Below are 23,298 nucleotides of genomic sequence, written 5' to 3'. Positions count from 1 at the left end.
CTCAGCATTTGGAGAAACCCACAGACATATCTGGCGTATGCCTTACTGTACAAGCTGAGTGTGTCAAAGTAACTCCTGTCACTGGTCTTTCAAGGATAAAATGATAGAGAGTTCAGTGTAATAAAACAAGATCAGAATTCTGGGTACCAATAAAGATGTGCTCTGTGTAGTATATTGCATCCGTTAGGTGTGTGACAATATCTCATCTCATTGAGATGAAAGAAGAGTCTCTTCAGATTTAAATCTGTCAGCTTCACGGAGAAAATAAAGCTAATACAATGAAAAATAGCAGTGAGATAGGCTATGAAGAAAACTGGTCCTTAATTCCTTTGATGCCTCGGCTTTAATTCCTAAGGTGATCGATGGATAAATGCTAGCACCACTTCTTCACCTATTGATCATTTGCCATTTAGAGATGAGAGGCCCCGAGCATGTTTAGAACCAGGATTACAGTGTCTGTGAATTAGGTTTCCTGGTGTTACAGCATCAGCTCTGGAAGAATGGCCTGCCAAAAATTTAATAGAGCAGGGGAACCAGATGCTTTTAGCAAAAATGCTCTCCTCAGTTCAGACTATAGGTTCTTCTCTCTATAATGTAGAATGCCGTTGGTTTAGTAGCATTTATTTTTACAATAGGGAATCTATTAAATGAGAAACGTGGGAAGTGAAAAATGAAAAAGCAATAAAAACAAGTTCAGAGTGATCAAAAGTAAAGACGTTCTAGAGAGCCTAAATTCCGCACTGTTTAAATCTACCAAGAGTGCACGTACCAGGTGACCTAAGGAGTTTACTTCCCCCGATCTACTCAGCCCTGCATTCACCTGCATGGCAGAGCACACATTTTGTGTCCTATGAGCAAATGCCATCCCTGTGGTGGATGCAGGCCCCCTGCAACACTGAGAGGGTCTTTTGTGGCATGACCAGGCGTTTGCACAGGATTCACAGGTAGAGCAATCTGGAAGCAGGACAGGAAACATAAGACAGGCAAATGCAAATGTGAGCTTTCCTGGCTTCAGATCACCAGAGATCATGGTCCGAAATCTGTTTTTAACACAGCTTATTCTATGGGTTATTAAATGCATATACCAGTGTGTTTCTATGTTCACTTACCACCAGCTTTGTATGTACATCTGTCTGTATTTCAATTTCTGCATTATTATACCTGGTGTGCTTACTTAGTAACAAAACAGGAAACATGAAGTGAAAGAAAGGATGAGATTAATGTAATGCAATTAGTATACTCAGGGCAGAAAGTTAGTGATTGCACAGCTCTTAGCACTTGAAATACATGAGGTGCCTTTAATGAAAAAAACAATTTTGAATTCTGCTGTAAAAGTGTGGTTGAATAGTTGGGAAGAAAGAGAATTATTAGTTTATTGAATTTGCCTACAAAACAAACCAACAAAAAATGTGCTGCAAAAATCAGGGGAATTTGCCATTCCTCAACTTACTTGTGTTGTTCATTTTTCACACCTTTCATTGTTCTGATCTATGACAGAGATGTCTCTACAAATTGTATCTTGTAGTTGTCTTTTCAGATACAATGGAAAAGAACGTGCTAGTGCCAAAATTATTACTGCACAGGTTCAAAGTAAGGGAGGTGTTTAGCCTGTCTTCAGAAGTAACTGGAAAAATAAATAAATAAATAAATAAATAGTAAGAATAAATCAATTGTATTAGAGGAAAAAAAAAAGAAAAAAGAAAGAAAACATAGCTCCATTGGCCTGAATGTATCCTGTTCCGCATCTGGATAGACTTTATCGAAGACCAAATGTAGTGAGATGTATAGAACTGATTTCAATTTGCATATCATGCTTTCATTGCAGGAATATCAAATTGATATATTTTTTGCTCAGACGTGGACAGACAGCCGTCTTCGCTTCAACAGCACCATGAAAATTCTGACTCTAAACAGCAATATGGTTGGTTTGATCTGGATCCCAGACACAATATTTCGGAACTCCAAGACAGCAGAAGCACACTGGATCACCACCCCAAACCAGCTCCTCCGAATATGGAATGATGGCAAGATCCTGTACACCCTCAGGTAAGCATTCAGCATGCTTCTTGCATTTTTGGATCTGGAGTAATTTCCTTGTTCTCCTCTGCTGCTTGATTCCTGATGTTTACCTGACATTGCTTGATAAAGAGTGAAATATTCCAGTATAAATACTGCAGAGTTTAAGCAAAGTCTCATCTTTCTGAAAAAGAAACTGTGAATCTAGGAAACAAGTCTATCTAAATTGTGAAACTCAGGTTCTTATATTAGGATTTTTAATAAAACTGGAGCCATTGTAGTTCCATAAAACCTGCCAGAAACCTTTCTGATCAGAGTTAGCTGCAGAACCAGATAAAATATTTCCAGATTCATGATAGTGTCAGTACTTGATTCTTCAAATAAGTCACACTGAAAGAGAGTCTGTCACATCTCATCGAAGTGTGAATCGCTGGAGGAAAAGCTTTTAGAATTTTTCTTATCTTCATAATACCATCAACTACATGGTATTAGAAATAATGTATAAATTTGCATAAAAAGAGCCTGTGGAAATCAAAATATGTTTATTTATTGAAGAGATGAATTACTCAGAAGGGAGTTCTACCATAAGCCAAACTCCACAGGGCAGTTTTTCAGAAACATGGCTTTGACGCTACATTTTCTGCACTGATTGTTCTCAGCATTGTGGTTGCTCTTCTGATTGCCGTTGGGCTCCAGTAGCAAGTCCTTCAGAAACAGTAGTAAGTTGAACAAATGGAAATGCTACTGAAGTTTTTATTGCCTTTCCCTTCATAGGTTTGCTCCATGGTGACAGAGCTCTTGCTTATTTATGTTGACAACTTTAATCACCTCTTCTCTTTTTTTTCTTTTTTCTTTTCTGTAGTTTTATTTCAGTTCTTCAGAGCAAGTTGTGTCTCCTTAATATTTGTTAGACTTACATACTTACGTAAAAAACTGTTTGTCATACGAGCTGCAAAATTTCCCTAAATCAGGTAAAATAAATGAATAATGTTTGACCAAATGGGTTGTCAGATTGGGTATTTTTTTAAGTGAGAAACTGCTAGAAAGATCATTGATCACTCTGTAATTAAGAAACAAGTAATTTGTCTGACTTTGGTGACCACACAGAATCAGCATGGCATGGAACCAGTAACTGCATGTCTAGGTTCTATGTAGTTTTGATAAATATTCTGCATTCAGGAGAAGGTGCCATTCTGTGTATAAGGCTCAGACAGGCTTATTTCCTTTTCCTCCTCTTGCCTGCCTACTTTCAGGTGTTAATCTTTCTGTAACACTCTGAATTTTATTCTACAATCAGTTTAAAAACAGAAGTTCCATTTAAGTGACCTTTTGCAGCACAGAAGTTTTCTCTGAGCCACACTAAATCTCATATGCAATTTTTCCCAATCCAGTTTGTTAGCTTTTGATTATTAAATAAAAATAGAAAATAAAAACAAAGCGCCAAGAACTGAAAAGACCTGTCTCTCACACACACATAATTTCTGGCATGCATGTAATGTCTTTTTCCTGAAAAACACTCAACAATAAACTAGCCCTTAAAGCGAAATGCTTGTGTAAATAGATTCACTTTGCAGTGTTTAAGATTGAAGATCATCCAAAAGTCAGTTTTAAATCAAGTCCACACATAGTGTCCTTTGTGCTAGGATATCTCATAAAAGAAGCTTTCAAGTGCGACTGTAGAGATATCTTGTAGGTTTTTGAGAAGTATTCCAAAACAACTGAACAGATTTTAACTTCACACTGTACGCAAATGAAGAGAGGATTCCCTATAAGATTCTTTATTAAATTTTAATTTTGTGGAATTACATACACACACATCATCTGTTTTGCTGCCAGCTAATTCCATCCCATTTTGTTTAATGATTGTCTCAAGAAAAACATATGCACAGATTTCTTTAGATCAGAAAACTCTTAATCACATTTTTGAAATTATTTATGTTTCCCGATAGTTGCTGTTGTTTTGGATTCAGCATAAGGAGCCTTTGGATGATCTGCATTTTAGCTTTTCGGGCCTTATAGGTATCAAAGCTCTTGCATGACCACCTAAAGCTGCTCAGCCTCCTCCTCTGTTCATGCTGCTGAGGTGCAGTGACAGACACCTGGTTTCTCTACAGGCTTACCATCAATGCTGAGTGCCAGCTGCAGCTACACAATTTCCCAATGGATGAACACTCATGTCCGCTGATATTCTCAAGCTGTAAGTATTGTTTTTACACTTCATTTCATTGTAGTTTGTGAGCAGCATGTAGAGGTATGAGATTATTTTTTATTTCCGACAGCTTTTTCTACCATTCTGCAACAGGTCCAGGAAGCTTAGGTTTGCTTAAACACTCAGGGGATTTCTTTTCCTCCCTAGCATTCCTGGTAGAGAGATTTATGCCATGAAGATATCTATGGATTTAGCCTATTATTCTTTGCCAGAAACAGCCTTAATCAGTTGATTAATCAGTCACATTTTAACAGGAGCAGATATTCATTCCAGTCATTGCTATGTTAAGCTACAAAATCATGTGACATGTAAATGAGAAGACAAATGGCAGTTTTCTTGAGGAAGCCTGGGGACCAGCTCAGTTAGTCATGAACATCTGAGTTTATAGCAAGTAGCATGGTAATGCATCTTTTCCATAATCTAAATTAAGAGGTGTAGATACTGTAAATCCCATTTCACTTTTGTTGCTTAGTATGTCCTTCAGTCCCAGTATTGTACTGTATATAGCATTGGTATATTTTAAACTCAAGCAATGAACAAAACAAATACATTATTGAAATGGTGGAAAACAGAAGTCAAGTGAGTTTATCCTGAGATCTCATATTTCTGTCAGAGAAAGTTCTTTCCGTGCCAATTCATTTGATTGAGTTCAAGAGCTCAAAGATACACCCGCACAGTTTTGTAATCCAAAGTTATACAATAGAAATGTTTTACAAACACTTTTTAAAGGGTCTCCAGTAAAGTTTTTTCCTTAGATAAACTCCAGGTTTCAGGATCTGTGTTCTCTGGAAATAAATGGAAATGTATTGTCTTTCTACTTAGAAAAAAAGGAATTTTCTTTGCCATCTCTTAAACAGCGATAGAAGGCTAGCATTGCCTAGTGTCTTTATGATAAATACACTGCTTTGATAGAAGAGCATCAATTTCCTTTTATGAATAATATGCAAACAGTGCCCCTTAGTTAGCAGCTGGATCTGGATTTCACTGATCCAGGATGTATTCTTGTTCTTGTTTTTCCTCAGGAAAGCACTTACAGAAAATCTGGCAGTGTAAACATCATCCTTCCCCAAACCCATTATCACTGTTTTGCTGGTTTGTGTTCTACACTGATAAGTGAGCCTGGGTAAAAATACACAGTTGTGTGCTTAGTTTGGATGTGTGGAATGCATACTCAACTGGGCAGGAGGCAAATACCTCCTGAATGAGCCTTCCTGCTAATAAATATTTGTCACTGATCTATGCATGCCCCAACTATGCCTAGTTACTGCATGAAGTTGCTCTTGCCTTGTGGCAAACTACTGCTGATTTGTTGCAGTACTGGCAGAGGAGTCCCATTCCAGAGATACTAATTAAATCTACCACATAAAATTGATAGGTCCTGTGTTAGCAATATCCAAGGAAGGTGGACACTAATAGTGAAGGAAGCCACTTCAGACCTCCATTAATCGCTAGGAAGTGCTGAATGCTAGTAAGCTCTGCTTCATGCTTTTCATTTAAAGAGATGGAGTATCAGTGCCAACTTCAGAAGGCTTAACTCCTTGGCAGTTTCAAATTACATCCTGATTTGAAGAGATTCCTCCTACAGATCAGAGCCCTTCTACCCCTGAATACGTGTTGCCATCTAGGAGATGGAGATTACATGGGATCAAGCAGAATCTGAATGTGTCCCAGTTCAATGTGCATTCCTTAGTTTCTTGTCAGATGGAATAACATATGGAAGTATATAAAAATAGTAACTTATAGTTTTCTCAATCTTTTGGTCATGTTAATAGCAAGAGTTTATTTTTTTAAGTTTATACTAAGTTTTGTTCCTTTCCTTGAATAAGTTTAGCGCTACTATGGTTGTAGGACATCTCCAGTCTGAGCTTTTTTTTTCTTTCCCTAAATCTGTTGTATTTTCAGAGTTATGTACATTCATAGCAGTTTCAAGATACATGGTATGCAGTGGGGCTTATGAAGTGTATGACTGAGTGAGTGCCTGAATGATTTATTACTGCCTGCTCTGACAAGTTTCTGAGCAGAGAAGTTTATTATGGATTCCAAGACATATGTCCTTGGATGAGATAGAAATGGTGCATAGCACTCCTTTCCCCTGCATCCCTTTTGTTCTTTCTCCTTCATACAGGCAAAGATTTGCAGCTTCCAAAGTAGGTAAGCACAAAAAATGTTTTGGAAAATGTTTCCTGTGTGTCTACACAAACAAAAGCAAAAGTTAACATCTGATTTTTTTTTACCTTTTATATGAATTTCCCTTGATGGTTCAGAAATGTGAAAAGCTAAACCCAGATTGTTTCTAGAGAATTTTCTTCTAGTGCCAAATAATTCACTTCTTAACCCTTACATTGCTCTGGGAACCGCTGGTATTCCTTGGGTGGAAATACAGAGCTCTACGTGGTCCATTTACCAGGATGAATAAGAAGAAAACAGCAGTTTATCAACAAGAGACCACCTCAGTGTGCTGAGAGAGCTTACCAAAACCTATCTACCCCCTTCCTATTGAAAATCTTGTGGAAGAGGGTGGTTTGGAACATACTTGCTATCCTACTCTGAAGTGATTTTTGGGTGTGTTTTTGGCTACAACTAAGAAACACCACCTTAGAAGGAACACCTCAGGGACAAGCAATAATAATTTGGAGAGCATCTCTGCAGTAACAGCTGACCTGATCAGCCAGTCTTGCTCAAGAGCCATTCCTGGAGCACTCCAATCTCTTTGCTTACAGGAATTAGAAAGTATTGAAATAGTCTGAAGACTTTCTGTCATTACAGTTTTGTACATTTCAGGTCAGACTATGAGATGAATAATCCGGCCTATTCAGATATATGTTAGGTGAGAATGTGTTATTGCAATCGTTATGTAAATGTGTGCAGCAGTGTTATGCAGAGCTACTGTGCAGTGTGACAGCACTTTCACAGTCTGTGTGCTGGACTGATCTGAACAGCCACGTGATAGGCAGGTTTTCTTAGTACAGAGATGCTGTGACATTGGCATAAATGTCAATGTGTGGTATTAACATGCGTCCTTGCGAATAGGAATTAAAAATCAATTATATGACTTCATACCAATGTAGCAAACATGGTACCATTGACTCTAGGTGCTCCAGCTATTACTGCTTAAAAATGTTCCATCAGAGTGGTTCTCCATTCTGGTTAATTTATCTTTTTGAGCTGAGGGAGACTGCTGTGCTACTTTGGATACTCAACTACCTTGTTAAACTGTGTTGGTGATATACATTCAGCACTGATTGGGCATTGTGTAAATAACCTAATTTTAGTATTCTGCCAGAAAAGGTAGTTAATTAAGGTAAGTAGGATTCACGTGAACGTTGATAAGGGAGAAGAGGTGTTCTGTCTGAAGGACAAAGCGCAAGAATAAACGAATAAGACACAAGAAGCAAAATGCAGGCTGAAATGAGAATTGTAATTCATTGTGGAACTCCTGCCATAGGATAGCAGAGATACTAAAATTTTATAAAGATTCAAAACTGTTTGGGCAAATCATTGGGAACACTGGTAGCTATTGAGCAGAAAGAGTATTAGCGTATTAGTGGCTCATATATTTTGTTGTTATTGTTGTTCTGAGGGAATTAGAGAATTTCAGATTAAATACCAGGCAGAAGAAAAGCTGAGGAGTTGATTGCAAAGCGGCCCACTGTCTATTCATTACCAACTCCAAGTTCACAAATGCCTCCCTGACTGTATGGTCAAGCTATTCAAAGGACACCTTTTCCACTAGGGTTGCAATGCAGCTGGTGCATAGTTGGCATCTATGGTTTTGATTTATCAGCAATTTCTGGGACTGTTGGATTTTCTTGAACTTCTTCCTTTTACTAGGCCCATTGCAGAATATCATGAGCATGTTTACACCTACATGTGCTCAACAATTGTTTGAGCTGGTAATTTTTCAGCCCAGCAACAAACCTTTGCCTCTTATCCCCATCCATGTGCTCAAGATTATCCTAGATTCTTGACAACCCTTCAAGAATACAGAATATGAGAGCCATACCAGATGCAGTTATGCTGAGCTGCATTGCAAGATGCAAGAATAGAAATAATCATACTGAGTTAGTTAATTGGGTTTTGTTGCTTTCTTTTTCTTGCTGCTGTTCTGATACCACTATTTGTTCTAAAAAGCACCTCTTATTTAGGCAGTAGAATTGGAACCATTGTAGCAAATTTTATCTTTTCCTAAGTGAGAAGATCCGCAGCTCCTAAGTTGACATTATTGAAGGATTGGGGCCAGGCAGAAAAATGTGGGCATCCCTGGAAGGCCATTTTTACTATGAACACTTGAACATGCGCACAATTGTTCATGAACAATCCAAATGTTTTCAGTTCAGTTGAAAATACAGGGAAGCAAATTTGCCAGCTGCAGATGGGTTGCGTGCTCAGTCAGGCCTTAAAGCCTTCAGTACCTTCAGTGTCCTGAAATTTCAAGAATTTTTTTAAGTGACTTACAAAAGCATGTAAAATATTGCAGCAAAAAGGTAGGAAAATATGAAAAGTATTACAAAAAAATCTAACACGAAAAAAATGGTCCTTATTTTCTAAATATAAACATGGTTCAATCAAACGTTACCCCTTTGAACATGAAACCTTATGGATATGCAATTTAGATGATCAGGAAGTACTTTGAACCTCATGTTATTAATCTGCCAGAAGAACTGGCTGTCATCACTGCTTTTAATATGTTTCTTTATTATTCCTCCTAGCCTAGAAAATCAAATGCTGTTTTTGTGGTATAAGCTGTGCTTTGTTTCATCTCGTGTATCATCAGTAGAATCATTAATACAGTCTGAAGGCAGAATTTTCTTCCTGATGAAGAACAGGCCAGAAGGAACACTGCTTAATGTTCATGTCTCAGGGGTAGTAGCATTAAAGATGCTGGGAAGGACTTGCGATGTGCAGAAGGAGCTTTAATCCAAATGTAAACTTCCCATCTGTGCTCTCTAAAATGGGCTAAACCAGGTCGTGGGGAATCAATGGAATTCTTGATTCAGGTTCTGTGACAAGCACATTTTAGCTGTTGCAGTTTTTTATCTTCTAGGACAACTCAGTACATTTCTTAAGGCATAATAGACACTAAACTAGAATCTTCTTGCTTTTTATGAGCCTATTTCCTAGTCAAGCCAAGACTCATAAAAGTTTGCATGATATTTGAATTGGAGGTTCTGCTAATTTGCATCTGATTACTCCAATTGATTGTACTCTATGTCAATGAAATTGGCCAAATTATTCTTGTTATAAGTACATCCACTGTAAAGTTACACTTTCTAAATCTAATTTATGGTATATTCATGTCTAGTGTGTAGTGTGTATCATAAATATCAGTGATGCTAATCTGTCTTTTAGCTTTCTGTCTCACTGTATGAGGTACATCAGAGACACCTTTCTAAACATTTACATCTGCATGCTTCTGACTCCAAATTTATACAAAACATTTTAGCACAAATGTATCGGACTTAAAACAATCTGATATTAACTCTGTATTTAGTCACCAATACACACAACTTCTACTTAACTGGAAAGGCAGTGCAACTTCCCTGAACTTGAGGGATGACAATGCCTCATAGATGAGGGAGAGTTGGTGGCAAGTGGTAATTCATATATATTGTCCCTTGCTCTTCTGGGATGCCCAGCTCTAAGTCACCTTTAAAAAATGAAACTGCAAGTCCCAAAAATCCCAGTTGCAGTGTATCTTTCCAAAGCATCCAATCTTCTTTCTCTAATTTTTTTTATGAATAAGAAATAGTGGATTTTTTTTTTTTTTTTTTTTGCTTGTTTTCATTATTGGTCTTTTGTGTGTGTGTGTGTGTTTTGTTTGTTTTTATTTTAAATCAGTACTGAAGCAAGTTTATAAAAGAAAAAAAAAAAAAAAAACCAACTGCCAATGAGCAATTTTTGCAAAATAGAGATAGCTGATTTATGTCATATTTACAGTGTCAGGAGAAAATAAGATAAAAAATCTGAAGCAAGGCCAGGTGGCTGTTTGCATGTCTGACAGCTGAATGCATCAACTGAGGCACTGGAGTCTCTGTCATGTGAGAGACATTATTAATTCCAATGATTTTTGTTATCATATTCATTATTTACTTGAAGCCAAAATCCTTTTAGGCATCTTTTTATGTGCCAGTGTGATCTTTCTTCCTTTCTGTTTCAGGAAAAATTTGATAGTGTGATACAAATGCACAAAACAAGTGATACAAATAGTGTGATACAAATGCAGAAAAAGTTTCACAAGAATGAAGAAAATATGTTTCATCTGGAAATGTAATACAGCACCTATTACATTCTACATGTTTATATTATTGTTATTTACTTGTTTAGGATTTTGGTATGTAGTCTGAATGAATCTGATCTGTAGGGAGAGGCTGATCCACCATTTGTAAACTCTTAGCAACCCTACATTTGTAACTTTAGTCACAGAGAGATCACCTCTGTAATATATACAGCATCAGGAAACAGTCACACTTTCTTGCATCACATTTTTTACATAAGAAAGAATGACTGTTCTGGGCAGTTTGTAAGAAACAGTTGCATCACAGGACAATGAGAACAATGTGGGAACATTCTGGAACAGCGGTCTGATCTGTCTCAGTTACAAAGTCATAACAATGCATTCTGTAAATAAAAAAAAAAATCTGTAAGCAAGATAGAATTCCCCCTTTGTGGGGAGTTTTGTTTCAACATGAGGATGCAGACTGAATGGCTAGCGTGGATTTGCTTGTATAGGCAATATTCGGAAGTGGATCAACAGTGAAAAGAGCCCAAACTCCCAACAATGCTGTGCCTAGTACCTTCTTGTTTGGGTTATGGACAAATTTTGATCATTAGTGTTTAACTTGTTCCTTGAAGAAACTTCCCAAGGCACCTTCCAAGACGCATGCACCTTTCTGTATGCACAGGTATTAATTACCTTATATGCTCATTTGAAATTCTTTCATTCTGTAGTGTTAGACTTTTACAAATGCTGATACAGCCACATGCGGTGAAATATATTTTAAAAAATAAAACATGAAAATACAGATGAAGGTAACCCGCCAAAAGGCAACTTAATAAAAACCCAAATCATACCTGTCTGCAACATTTCCCTTCTCCCCTCTCTTGTGCGTTTCCGAAGGCAAGAAATGGGCTTAGAAGCACACCCAGAAAGCTGAAGTTATCTGGGGTCTCCACTAGAATGCACAGTGTATTTTTGAAGAAGTGAAAGAACATATAGCATAAATTTTCTACTTAATTATTGTAATGAATGGATTTTTTTTTGTTAATTAGTTGCATTGTTATCTTCTGGGGGCACTTCAGGGTCCATGATGAAGGTCTTAGTGATGCATCCCCAAACGGTGAGAACTGTCTGCTTGAGTTCACTGGTATCTTAAGGGAAATAAAGAACTATCACAGAATTATTTCCAGCGGAAGCCATTTGGCACTTTGAGAGGCAAGAAGTACTGCACAAGTGTCAGGAGAAGGACAGATACCTAGCAAAATCATTGAGGAGGTGAGAAAGAACAAGGAGAGAACAGAATGGGCTCAGCCAGATAACTTTCACCTACATCACTGTGGTTTAAAAAGAAGTGGGGACTATTGACTCTCTGATTAGATTCGCTTAGCCAGAATCCAGTCAGTGGTTTTACTTTTGCTAGGTTCGATGAACTAATGATAATGGGGTTATAGAGTCTATAGTGGATTCAATAAACAGGATGAAAATATCAAGTCCTCATTGCAGTAGTTCTTGTTGGTTGTTTACCTTTAACACAGCCTGGCCAAACAAAGCAGCCTGGAAACATTAAAGTATTACCCCCCCCCCCCCCCCTTTTCTTGTTTATTGCTTCGACTTCTTCAAAATTAACAGAAAAAGAAAAATCTATCACCAGGATCCACAGAGCTAAGAAAGAGGAGGAATTAATGCAATAGTGCGGCTTTGAAAGTGGTTTTGTTATTAGTGCTAGAGGACAAAATGGGAAATGTCATTTGTATCTGCTCCCATCAGAAGGATGCTGAGGTCTATCTGTCTGGATGCTATGAGGGGCAGGTCTGTCTCCTTAGAAAGTAATTAACTTTATGTAATGGGCATGCTATAGACCAGATAATAAAACTTCAGTCTTTTTTCATAAGTTGGGTAATACACTGGGATTATGTTTCTTACCAAGAAAGAACTCTGCAGATGGGAAAACAATAAATAAGATTTAGATGGGAGGAGGAAGTAACACCACTTGAGACATCACATTTAATGTTAACTTCATTTTAAAATATTTTTATGTTCTCCCATATGATTTAGATTTTTGATTGATTCTTCTAATTTTTCATGAAATGCTGTACTTTCGTATGTCTAAGTGCAGAGATTACTTCTGTGTAATGGGAATTGTTATGATTTAATTTGTGAATTTGCCATGAATAGTATAAAATTATTATTTTTTCATACTGAGATTTGGCAGTTTTACCAGTAGTCTGTTATAGCTCAGGAACTGTTGACTTTCTCTACAAAACATTTGCTCTAGTCACAAGAAAGAATGCATATGGAGGCATATTGGTGGAACTAAAAGTTCCTGAGCCAACTGGCCAGATCAGAGAGTTTGCAAAAAGCACTGAAGCTCCATTCCACTGTCTTCTACATTATTTTCTTTCCTAGGGAAACCAAGTATTTGTGGAGAAGGCTGGTTTGTTTGCAGACATTTTTTAAGGTCTGATGGGAGTTAAGAGGTGTCTAGGGTGTGCATTTACATCTAGGAGCTCAGAAATTCTCCCAGCTCTACCAGCTGCTATGTAACTGCAAACAGACTGTTTCTTTTCAACTTTTGCTTTTGTTGCACTTGCATCATTGTCTTTTGATGAGCACAGGTGATCTGGGTTAGCTGCAGCTCTTCCTACTCATTTCAGAGAGCAACAGTTTGGGAACATTCCAGTTAATGTCTGTTCTTTTCACTCTGGCAGCCTGATGGGACATTTCTGATTCTTTTCTATGGAAATACACTGTCAGGAAAAAACCAAGAGCCTCATTAAAATAAATGTGATTATCAAAAAGTGGAATGAATTGAAATTCACAGTATTTAGGTGCCCTCATTAATATCTTTCTTTTTCCACTGTTAGCAATACAGGTTACTACAAAACTACATCAGAGCTGTTCTTCACCTTACACACCTTTCATACAAAGAAAAGTTGAGCAAAGTTTCTGCCTGAGTCCATTAGTTAAGGCATTTTACACCATGTCTCATGACACATTGAAGTCTTCTAAGTTCCCAGTTAAGGGTATGACTTCACTGAAACAGAAGAAAATCATATATGTGTGAAAGTAGTCCTTGATTTGTGGATGAACATCTTATAGAAGAACATTCATCCTGATCTCACTGTCTGCTTCAGCTTAGTCTTCAGTAAAAAGTAAGCAACATAAGAACAAGAACTTATAGAAAGAACCTCTTAATTTCTCTCACAGGTATGAATGAGAGAGGATGAGAAAACAGATATATGATAGCTTTCAATCTTTTCATTACTGGCAGGTACTCAGCTACTCTGCTTAGAATAAAATGGAATGTAGCAAAATAAGGAAAAAATCCTATTGCAAATCTTTTGGCACAGAAACTGACAGCACTTTAGCTTTTCTTAAGGTAATATAAAGTAAATATTCACTTGTGGACTTGAGACACTTAGATGTTCCTTCCTTTATATTAACTGATGTAACATTTGAAAGCACATTTCATATAATGAAACCTTAAAAAAAATCTGGGAATGCAGTCTTGATGGGTTGCCATGGTATAATCTGAATTCTTACTGCCATTTGAATTGATGAAGACTGAATGTCAGAGCTTAGGAGGAATTTTCATAAAAGAGTATTTTTTTTTTCCTTCGGGAAAAAGTTGTTATTGTGAAATACAAACTTCTCTTTTTAAGGACACTGTATTTTACCTTTTTGAATTATTTTAGGAACTCTCAGTCCTCAGCAGAAGGAAATATCTACTCTGTGACATCCTGAGGCACCCTAACACCTGAATGAGTGATGCTTAGTTTTGGATCTTTTCTGGAAAGAACAGTGGAAAGATTCTCAATTTACTTTTTAAATTTTGCTTGTAAGTGACCTGATCACATACTGGCTATTTTACATTTTTTAAATCATCTCTAATTCTGATTTTTTTCACTGCAGGATGTTTTATGTAAAATTTATATGTGTGATTTGTTTCAAAATATAAGAACTAAGGGTAATATAGTAGCTACTTTGCACTTACAGTACTTCTTATGTATTGGTCTGAAATGAAACAGAAATGCCACCTCATTTAGGAAAAAAAGAATGAGAACCATTTAAGGGCAGATAGTCAGTGCCATCCACTTTTTGATTCAGTAAGCTTGACCTTTTCAAGTTAAAAAGAAAAGAAAGTAGCAAGAAATGCATGTATTGATTGACTTCAAGTGAAGCTGCTGGACCACATGAGCATGGAGAAGTTAGTCTGATAGCAGTGATTTTAAACATTAGATAACTTTGTGATCTGAACGGTGTATTTGTTCACAGCAGTTGTCTCAAAATCAACATTACAATAAAGCAACGTTACTTGCCTCTGGCAGCTGGAGAAGGCAGCCACAGACTCTTGGATAAAAGTGTTATGACTAAAAGGAAAAGGAGATACCCAACAATTTCATAACATAGTTTTTCCCTTATTTTTGTTCTCAGCACATTCCCGCAGCATCCGGACTTGAAATCTTTAAAGCTTTGCTTGTCCAACCTATACAAAACTGTGGAAAGGAAGATAAAAGGCTGTTCCCAGCAACTTGCAAACCTTCAAGTTGTTTGAGGGATTTATACTGTAGTTTTACATTGATTTATGTGCAAAATACAGCAGTATCTATTATGTCAAGGCTCAGCAGAATTGGCAGCCAAAATCCTGGTCTGTGGCACTATCAGATTTAAGAAGTTAAGCAAGCTAAGACTATTCATTACTTTATAGGAGTTTCAGAAGGAAAACTCAGGTGTTTCTGTGATTCAAATGACAGTTGCACGTTTATTTATAATCCTGTTCGCTGTGATTCATTACACTCACAAATGTGTGTCTTCCTTAATGCATATACCTAAACAACACCAGATCTGAATTCAGTGTCAACCCTGTCTTGAGCAGGAGATTGAACAAGAGACTTCCCAACGTGTCCAACCTGTGATCCTTTATGATACATCTTTTTCATGTTCAGAACTAGATTTATTTTAAAATATTAAATCTTCCTTATAAAGCATTTTTTTTTCATATTCAAAGTTATAAATCTACATTTGTGAAAACCATCTTTCCCTGTCAAATTTTAAACAGAACAATTTTCAGTGTTGGCTTTCTTAGGGAATCAAATAAGAGGGGAAAAAAAATTGCAAATTGCAAATTGTTGCAACTTGCTATAATCAGTTTTTCTGGATGATGGAGTGTGTGTCCTTTTAGATATGGTAAGGTTGTTTCTGTATATTTTAACTGTGTGATGGTTGTCACCACCAGCAATCACCCGTATATTATTTGTAAATGGCAAACTTTTGTTGATCAGAGACAGGGATTCTTCCATAGACTTAATAAAATCAAATAATGTTAAAAGTCAAGCTGGTTATAGAATTTCTTTCAAATTTCCTAAGGCTCAATCCATTCTGTACAGATTCTTGGAATTGATTTTAACATCCTGCTCATACTGTTCATTTTTCCATCCATTGTCTATTAGCATTCACACCTCAACAATATCCAACAACTGACACCAAATCCAGCAGCTGTTTCCTCTCTGCTCAAATTAGACACTAATTCAGATTTTTTTGCATGTGTTGGCTGTATGAGATATGTTTGAGCTCTTTTTTGGTGCCTAGCCAGTCCCCACAGAATCACTTCCCACCTTTCATCACTTTGTACATCTTCTAGATGTCTCTACCTTCTACATTATTTTTCATTTTTTTTCTCCCATTTTTCCTTATTCCCTCCCCCCAGTTCTTTCTTTTTTTTTTTTATCCCTTGTTCCTCTCCCTCTCTGCTTTTTTACCTCCATCTCATAACCTTTTACCCATTACTATTCTCTCTCTCCACTTTCCCAAACTTTCTGAGCACTTTTGCATTGACTGGCTTTGGCTAGAATTCCCATCGTCAGGGCTGACAAGGAAAAATGTTGCTTCCAGTTTTTTCCTTCTTCGGCAAGGAACAGAAAGGCACTGAGAGTCTGAGATCCATCTGTATCAAATGGGTTAACCTCAGAGAGTCTGCTGTTTGGAAGATCAGGATGGCCTCTACATAGGAGCAGCAAATCTCAAGTGACGCTTAACTGGGCAATTACAATAGGAGAGGGGGAATGAAAGAGCTGAAAGAAATCAGAAAGAAAAGTTTTAAGGACTTCGGAAACTTTTCATAACACAGATATTGACAGATGGGGAAATGAAAAACTATCATGTGTTTGAACAAACAAGTCCAGAAAATAGAAAACCCAGAGAAAAGCAGAAAGTAGTTATGAATGAATTTCTGGATAAGAATTTCACAGAAACAAGAAGCCTGGAATTGGGAAGTATGGAGAGAAAGTAGAAAGAAGATTCAAACAAAAACAAAGGAAATAAAAGGAGAAATGAAATGTATAATTACATTATTGTTCAGGGATTAAACATAAACAGAAAAAGCATCTATCACAGAATTCATATTTTGTTTAAACTTTTTTCTAAATTCTATTTCATAAGAAACAGTTCAAAACAGTTACTGAAACAAACTGACAAGCTTTTGCAGTTCAGTAAAAAACCTCAGCACTTATCTTCCCTGTTATTTTCTTATCATATACTTTTGACTTTTTTTTCTTCATTTTCATTGGAATTTGGAGAGGAAGTCTAAAATACACTAAAAGCATTCTCCTGGTATTACTTAGATAAAGAAGACAGAGGACATCAGAAATTTATCAGTGATGCTTTTACACCTATACGATTTCTGGACAATGATGATAACTGAATGTAAGACAGAAATATTGTTCAGATAGACATACACTTCTCAGTGATTATCAAGACAAAACCTTTTGAAATTCTGGAAAGAACTCATAATACAGATGACAAAATACAGGAATGACTGTATTTCCAAATCGGTTGTATCATTTTCCTCTTAAAGTACTTGTTTAATCCATTAAGTGCCATTATTTGCAAGGTTTTTTTGTTTGTTTTTTTTTTTTCCAAGAAGCATTCTCTCCTTAAAGTATGACTTTCATTTCCAGCCCTGGTGGATCTTAAGGCAGTCAGTATCATACTTACAGCCATTTTGCAACAGTCAAACTTGGTACAGTTGCAAGAACAAATTTATACCATAGCTGCATCATTGAGTCCATAGGATATACTGCAGTCATATTTGTGCAGTAACATATGAAATGAGTATTGCTGATATGTCGCAATCAAGTTGTTTCTCACAAATTCTTGTATTTAATTTTAGTGTAAAGAGAGACATTTATTTTGTGTGTAAAACTAGAAATTGAACAGTCGTTGTGACTTTCCACACATAGACATTAAATTTTTCAAGTGATGTGAGATATGTTTTGACATAGACCAGAGTTTGGTATCACTTTTTGAGTCTTTTCTTTTTTTCTACTTTCTTAGATGTTTTCTGTTCTTATACTACTGTGAATGGCATGTAGTGTTAAAAGTGCACAGATCTATTTAAAAACACTGAGCAGAAATCTAACAAAATGCATATGAATGAATTGAGCTTTTATATATGTTATTATCTGCATTTTTATTTTTACTAAAAGTAACTACATGAGCATTAACCTCAGGTACATTTAGTGTTAATGAAGACTTTATATTCTCAGAGTTTGTGCTGAAGTAAATAAACACCTGATGTCTTTGCTGGTGTTACAACACATCAGTGTTTTAGCTTGGGCGGCTGTGTTGCGCTCTGATAGTGTAAAACATCTATAAGTATCTGTTAACACACTGATGCCAGCAACACTTCAGACTATTGGCTTGGAGGAGGTAAGACTTACATATCATAGTATGTTGCAAACCAACCCCAAATTCTGGGATGACGTAGAGATGGATCTGAGGAAGGTTAGAGCTATGGATATCATTTTAGTGGTATGGCATAGGAAATCTAAAGGTCTCTGAATGCCAAGCTGCTTGATTCATTAATATATGCAGGAGTGTCACCAAATACCTAGTGCTCATAATGCTCACTGCTGTAGACACTGATTGATTATTTTGCTGTGCATTGCCAACACCAAATGCAATTAAGTTAACCAGAGTGCTCAAATTATCAGATGAGAGGGGACATTCCAGAGGATTTCTGTTCTCAGTAAGTCTTATTTTCAGTTATTTGCAACTGTGAGACTTGGAAATTTCATTTTAAAATACTAGCCTAGAAATGTGTACATTTTTGTTGTTTACAGGAGTCTTTAATTAGAATAGCAGATGTACCAAGCAACTGTATATATAGCATGTAACTGGATAGTAAAGATAAAGGACAGGACTTCTTACATCATTGACTTTGGTATTTTAATTTCCTTAGTATATTGAGTTTTCTTTTATTAGGAAAGGGATGCTGCAATTTAGTCAGAAGAAAAACATCTCACACAATTAATGTTTCTGTGTTGTCCCAGCCTAGGACTCCCCTCATTTTCTCTTCTTTCCACATATCTAAACTACCAAGTCATTCCCATGTATATATGTTGCTCCGAAAATAATGCCTCTTATTTATTCCCATGGAAACTACAACAGATATAAAGAACACAAGAACACTACTTGATAGAGCAAATTCTGGACTACAAAACACTATGTTTCAACACAGTCACCACCATTAGGTACTTTCACCAATGATGAACAAGTGCCTGATACACAGCTGCTACAACAGCACTATTGCTAGGAAAATATTGCCCACTGATGGATTGTCCAACTTCCATCAGTACAAACATGGAAATCAGAAGGCTCCAAATCCAAATTGTATGGTAAGTGTGTAGGAAAGTCCAGACAAGATTGGCAATGCACACCATAGTCTTCAAACTGGCGTGGGCCTGACATTAGCATGCTGCAAGGGAAAGATTGTCTTCTTCTCTTGTCTGACTCGGGAAGTTCGAGCCTTCAGGCTAGTCAGCATCTCTACATAGAAGTCAGAGTTGATGGTTTGTCTAGATTCCAGGAAATTCAGAAGGATCACCCCTTTCCTATCCCAAAAGACTTTGCCCATCACTTTATCCTCTGAGGGCTACATCTTAAACTTTTTCTTCAATGGGGAATTCATATGTCTGTGGACTGCCATTTTGACTCTAGGTCATTGTGATGACACTGCATCTCATTACAGGTAATGAATGATGCAATCCAGGAAATTGTATCCTTGAGCCTTGTACTGGTTCAATAGCTCCTGACAAACTTGCATGTGATGTTCTTTCTGTTCCTGTGTGAGCATTTGTGGGGACCCACTTTGTGCAAACTTTGTGGTATTGAAACATCACCACCATCGTTTCTAATACACTGAAGATGTAGATGAAGATGATGTTCAGTACTGTACAGTCTCCTGGTCTTAATACGCAGATTCTCACAAATGAGCTGATCAAGATGCTCTTCATTTCATTGTGTGACAGCATGGCTGCCCAGAATGTGTCTTGTCTTTTGTGTCACTGTCACTACTGCTGAAACATATTACCCACTGCTTCACTGTGCTCACATCCACTGACTGGTCTCCATCAGCATTCAGAAAGTGTCAATGGATGCCATTTTTCCACATGGAGGAATTCAGTGGCACATCTTTGCTTCAGATACACTTCCATATCAGACACAGTTCTGTTAGACTGCCCTTCTGCAGTCATCTGTCACACAAAAACAAAATGCAGTGTAATATCATCAGGAAAGTTCAAACTCTACTGCTGTACCATCAACATCTGATCATCAACATCAGCCTCTGATATCATGGGCCAACATAAACAAGTAGGAGGCATTACATTCAGAGCAGCCTTTTTATAACTGTGTAACTTCATATGAATTACTGGCCTATTCATTAAAGAACTATCATGGGCTTGGCTGGGATATAGCTCATTTTTTTGGTAGAGGCTTATATGGTACTATATTTTCGGTTTTTGATGAAGGTGGTGGTGATAACAGACCAATGTTGTAGTTGTTGTAAAGCAGTGCTTGCACAGGGTCAAGCACTTTTCCACTTCTTACACTGCTCTGCAAGTAGGAAATAAGATTGTGCAGGCAGTTGAAGGGGACACAAATCAGCTGACCTAGACTGACCAAAAAGATATCCCATATCATATGGTGTCATGATCAGCAGTAAAACCTGTGAGAAGGAAGGAGGAATGGGGGACATTTGGAATAATGACATTTGTCTTCTCAAGAAACCATTATGTGTGATGGACCCTGCTGTTCTGGGAGTAGCTGAACAACTGCCTGCTAGTGGGAAGTAGCAAATGTATTCCTTGTTCTGCATTCATTTGCTTTGCTTGTGTCAGCAGCTTTTTTGCTTTACCTGGTAAATTGTGTTTATCTCAACCCATGAGATACTTTTGCCATTCTGATTCCCTCTCCTATCTCACCTGGGGAGCAACTGTCTGATGCTGAGCTCCCTGCTCAAGTTAAACCACAATGGGAACAACGTTTATAAACTTGCTATTAAACATTTGAAGGCTGGTGGTGGCTTGAAATAAATCTGGGGTCCTGACTGTAGATCAAACTATTTGTGAATTGCTAAGGTAGAATAATTTAAGTACCAGAATAAATACCTTCTGAGAGTAAAACTAATGATCTTGGTCACTGTAATTTTATTGGGATTACAGGGACAGGATGAAGCATCTTGCATGAGTGTAGCTCTGCAATGGATAGATACAGGTCTTTCAGGAAAGAATCTAGGAAGGTGAGAAGGAGAGGTTGTACTTCATATAAAGGAAAAGATTAAAACATATTAAAGTCTGCTTGGAATGAGAGAGTTAAACACAGTGAGATTGAAGTGGCTGTTAGAATCCTAAGAGAAGTGGGCAAGACAAATCACTACTCTGGCATTTAGGAAAGCAGATTTCAACTTTTACATAGAACTGCTTGGCATGATCCCATGAGAGGCTGTCGTGGATGTCAAATGGGCTTAAGGAAGTTTAGTGACCCCCAAGGATAGCCTCTGCGGAGGTCGTCAGTCAGTATACCCCTAGAATGGAAGTGGGCTCAGAGGAGATGAGTGATGAGCTCAGGTTAGGATGTAATAAATGAGAACCAATTATCTCAGAGAAAGGTGAAGTTATATTGACATAAAGAGGATTAGAGAATGACCTTTGTTTTGTATGCATGGCTGTACAACTGGGTTGTAAACAGCCTTCCTAAAGATAATTAGTGGAGAACAATGTTTTTTGGAGTTAGCCAGACCAGCTCAGGGGGTGGAGAAGTACGTATGTGACTCAGCTCAACATAAACACTGAACAACTAACAAAATGTACATTTAATAAAGGAAAGGGCATGAGCTGATTTTAACCCATTCATTCTTTCTTGGTGGCTGGGGAAGCTCAGGACCATTATGAGCATAGACAGACTGATAACAGGAATCACAGTTGCATACTGACTTAACTGTATATTGCATCTGCTATCTTGTGTTTGCATTGTCATTTCAGTACATTCTTGTAGTAATCCTAATAATAAAAAGCCTGCATAAAATCAAATACAAATAAGTAAATTTGATATTAAATGTTAAACCTTCATCATATGTAGTATCAAAAAGAATCTTATCAGAGATAGTGGACTCTTAATAAGTGCAAAAGAACAATCTCCAGGAAGTCAAAAAAATGGGGCAGAAAGCCATTATGCATGAACAGGAAACTCCCAAGTGAGAAAAAATGCAAAAAAATTTAAAAAAAGGTACCTGAAAGGAGTATAGAGGTACTGCTGAAGAATGCAGAAATTGAGTAAGGAAAGCCAAAGAGCAAATAAACATGAAATGAGGAAATGATACAACAGTGATAGGAGAAGTTTCTACAAGTACACTGGTAGCAAAATAATGGCTAAGAAAAATGCGAGTCTCCTGCTCAACAGGGCAATGTTACCTAGTGATAAAAGGATGTTGAAAGAATTGAGGTACTCAGTGCATTTTTTCCCACATTTGTTGCTAGTAAGTACTGTTCCCAGATCCCCAGGACTCTTGGTAGAGTCTGAACTGTGAAAGATAGCACTAGAAAGCACTTACACTTGCTGGACATATATAATTCTTTGAGAAGGTGGAGTGAGGAGGAGTTAATTGCAGCCTTCCAGTACTTAAAGGAAGCTTACAAACAAGAGACAGAGGCCAACTTTTCACATGATCAGATAGGACAAGGGGGAATGGTTTTAAACTAAAAGAGAAGACATTTATGTTTGATGTTAGGAAGAAGTTCTTTACTCAGAAGGTGGTGAAACATTAGAGCAGACTGCCCAGAAAAGCTGTGGTGCCCCATCCCTGGAGGCACTCAAGACCAGATTGATGGGGTCCTGGGCAGCCTGAGCTGGTGGGAGGCAACCCTGCCCATGGAAAGGAATTGGAGCCTGGTGGTCTTTAAGGTCCCTTCTAACCCAATCCATTTTATGATTCTATGATCAAAAGAGCTGAGGGAGCTTGCCAATATAACTGCAAAGAAACTTTATGTCACCTTTTAAAGATATGATAATTAACTGATGATTGTTAAAAGGCAACATCATGCATATTTTCAAGAAGAATAATCCAGGTAACTATAGGCCATTAAGCATAGCCTCAGTCTCTTGGAAGGTTGCAGATTCTCCTTGAAGAAGTTTCAAGCTCAGGAAGGACAAGTTGATTGGCCGTATTCAGCATGGATTTATCAAGGGCAAACCACACCTGACTGAACTGATAGATTTCTGCTGCAATGAGATGATTGGCTTTATGGGTAAGGAGAGAATATTGGATGTTGTATGAAACCTTGGCATGGTCTCCCATAGTATTCTTGTAGCCAAACTAGTGGAATTTGGATTGGATAAAAAAAATTGAAGTAAATTAGTTAGAATATTATCTGGACTGCCAGCTCAACTGATCAGTTGTACAAAACTGATTTTCAGTTACCAGTGACAATCCTCGAGAATCAGTATTGCTTTCTTTATTTATACTTTATTAATAATCTGGAAGCTAGAACAGCATGACCTCTCAGCAAGCCTGAGGTCA

General features: G+C 37.3%; 1 protein-coding gene across 1 annotated transcript in view; it reads left to right on the top strand.

Annotated features, from left to right (window-relative positions):
• The window catches only part of GABRG3 (gamma-aminobutyric acid type A receptor subunit gamma3), a 286,455-nt gene that overhangs the window by 155,158 nt on the left and 107,999 nt on the right, over positions 1 to 23,298 (top strand). Inside the window, exons 4-5 of the mRNA XM_042810309.1 lie at positions 1,826 to 2,046; positions 4,131 to 4,213. Of these exons, the coding sequence (XP_042666243.1) occupies positions 1,826 to 2,046; positions 4,131 to 4,213 (304 nt within the window). The remainder of the gene's footprint in view (positions 1 to 1,825; positions 2,047 to 4,130; positions 4,214 to 23,298) is intronic.

Source organism: Centrocercus urophasianus, unplaced genomic scaffold (genome assembly GCF_019232065.1).
Source record: "Centrocercus urophasianus isolate 14NV4802_14NV808 unplaced genomic scaffold, USGS_Curo_1.0 seq_12, whole genome shotgun sequence".
NCBI classification, from domain to species: domain Eukaryota; kingdom Metazoa; phylum Chordata; class Aves; order Galliformes; family Phasianidae; genus Centrocercus; species Centrocercus urophasianus.
Note: the sequence above shows the minus strand (reverse complement) of the source record. Positions and strands in the feature narration are given on the sequence as shown.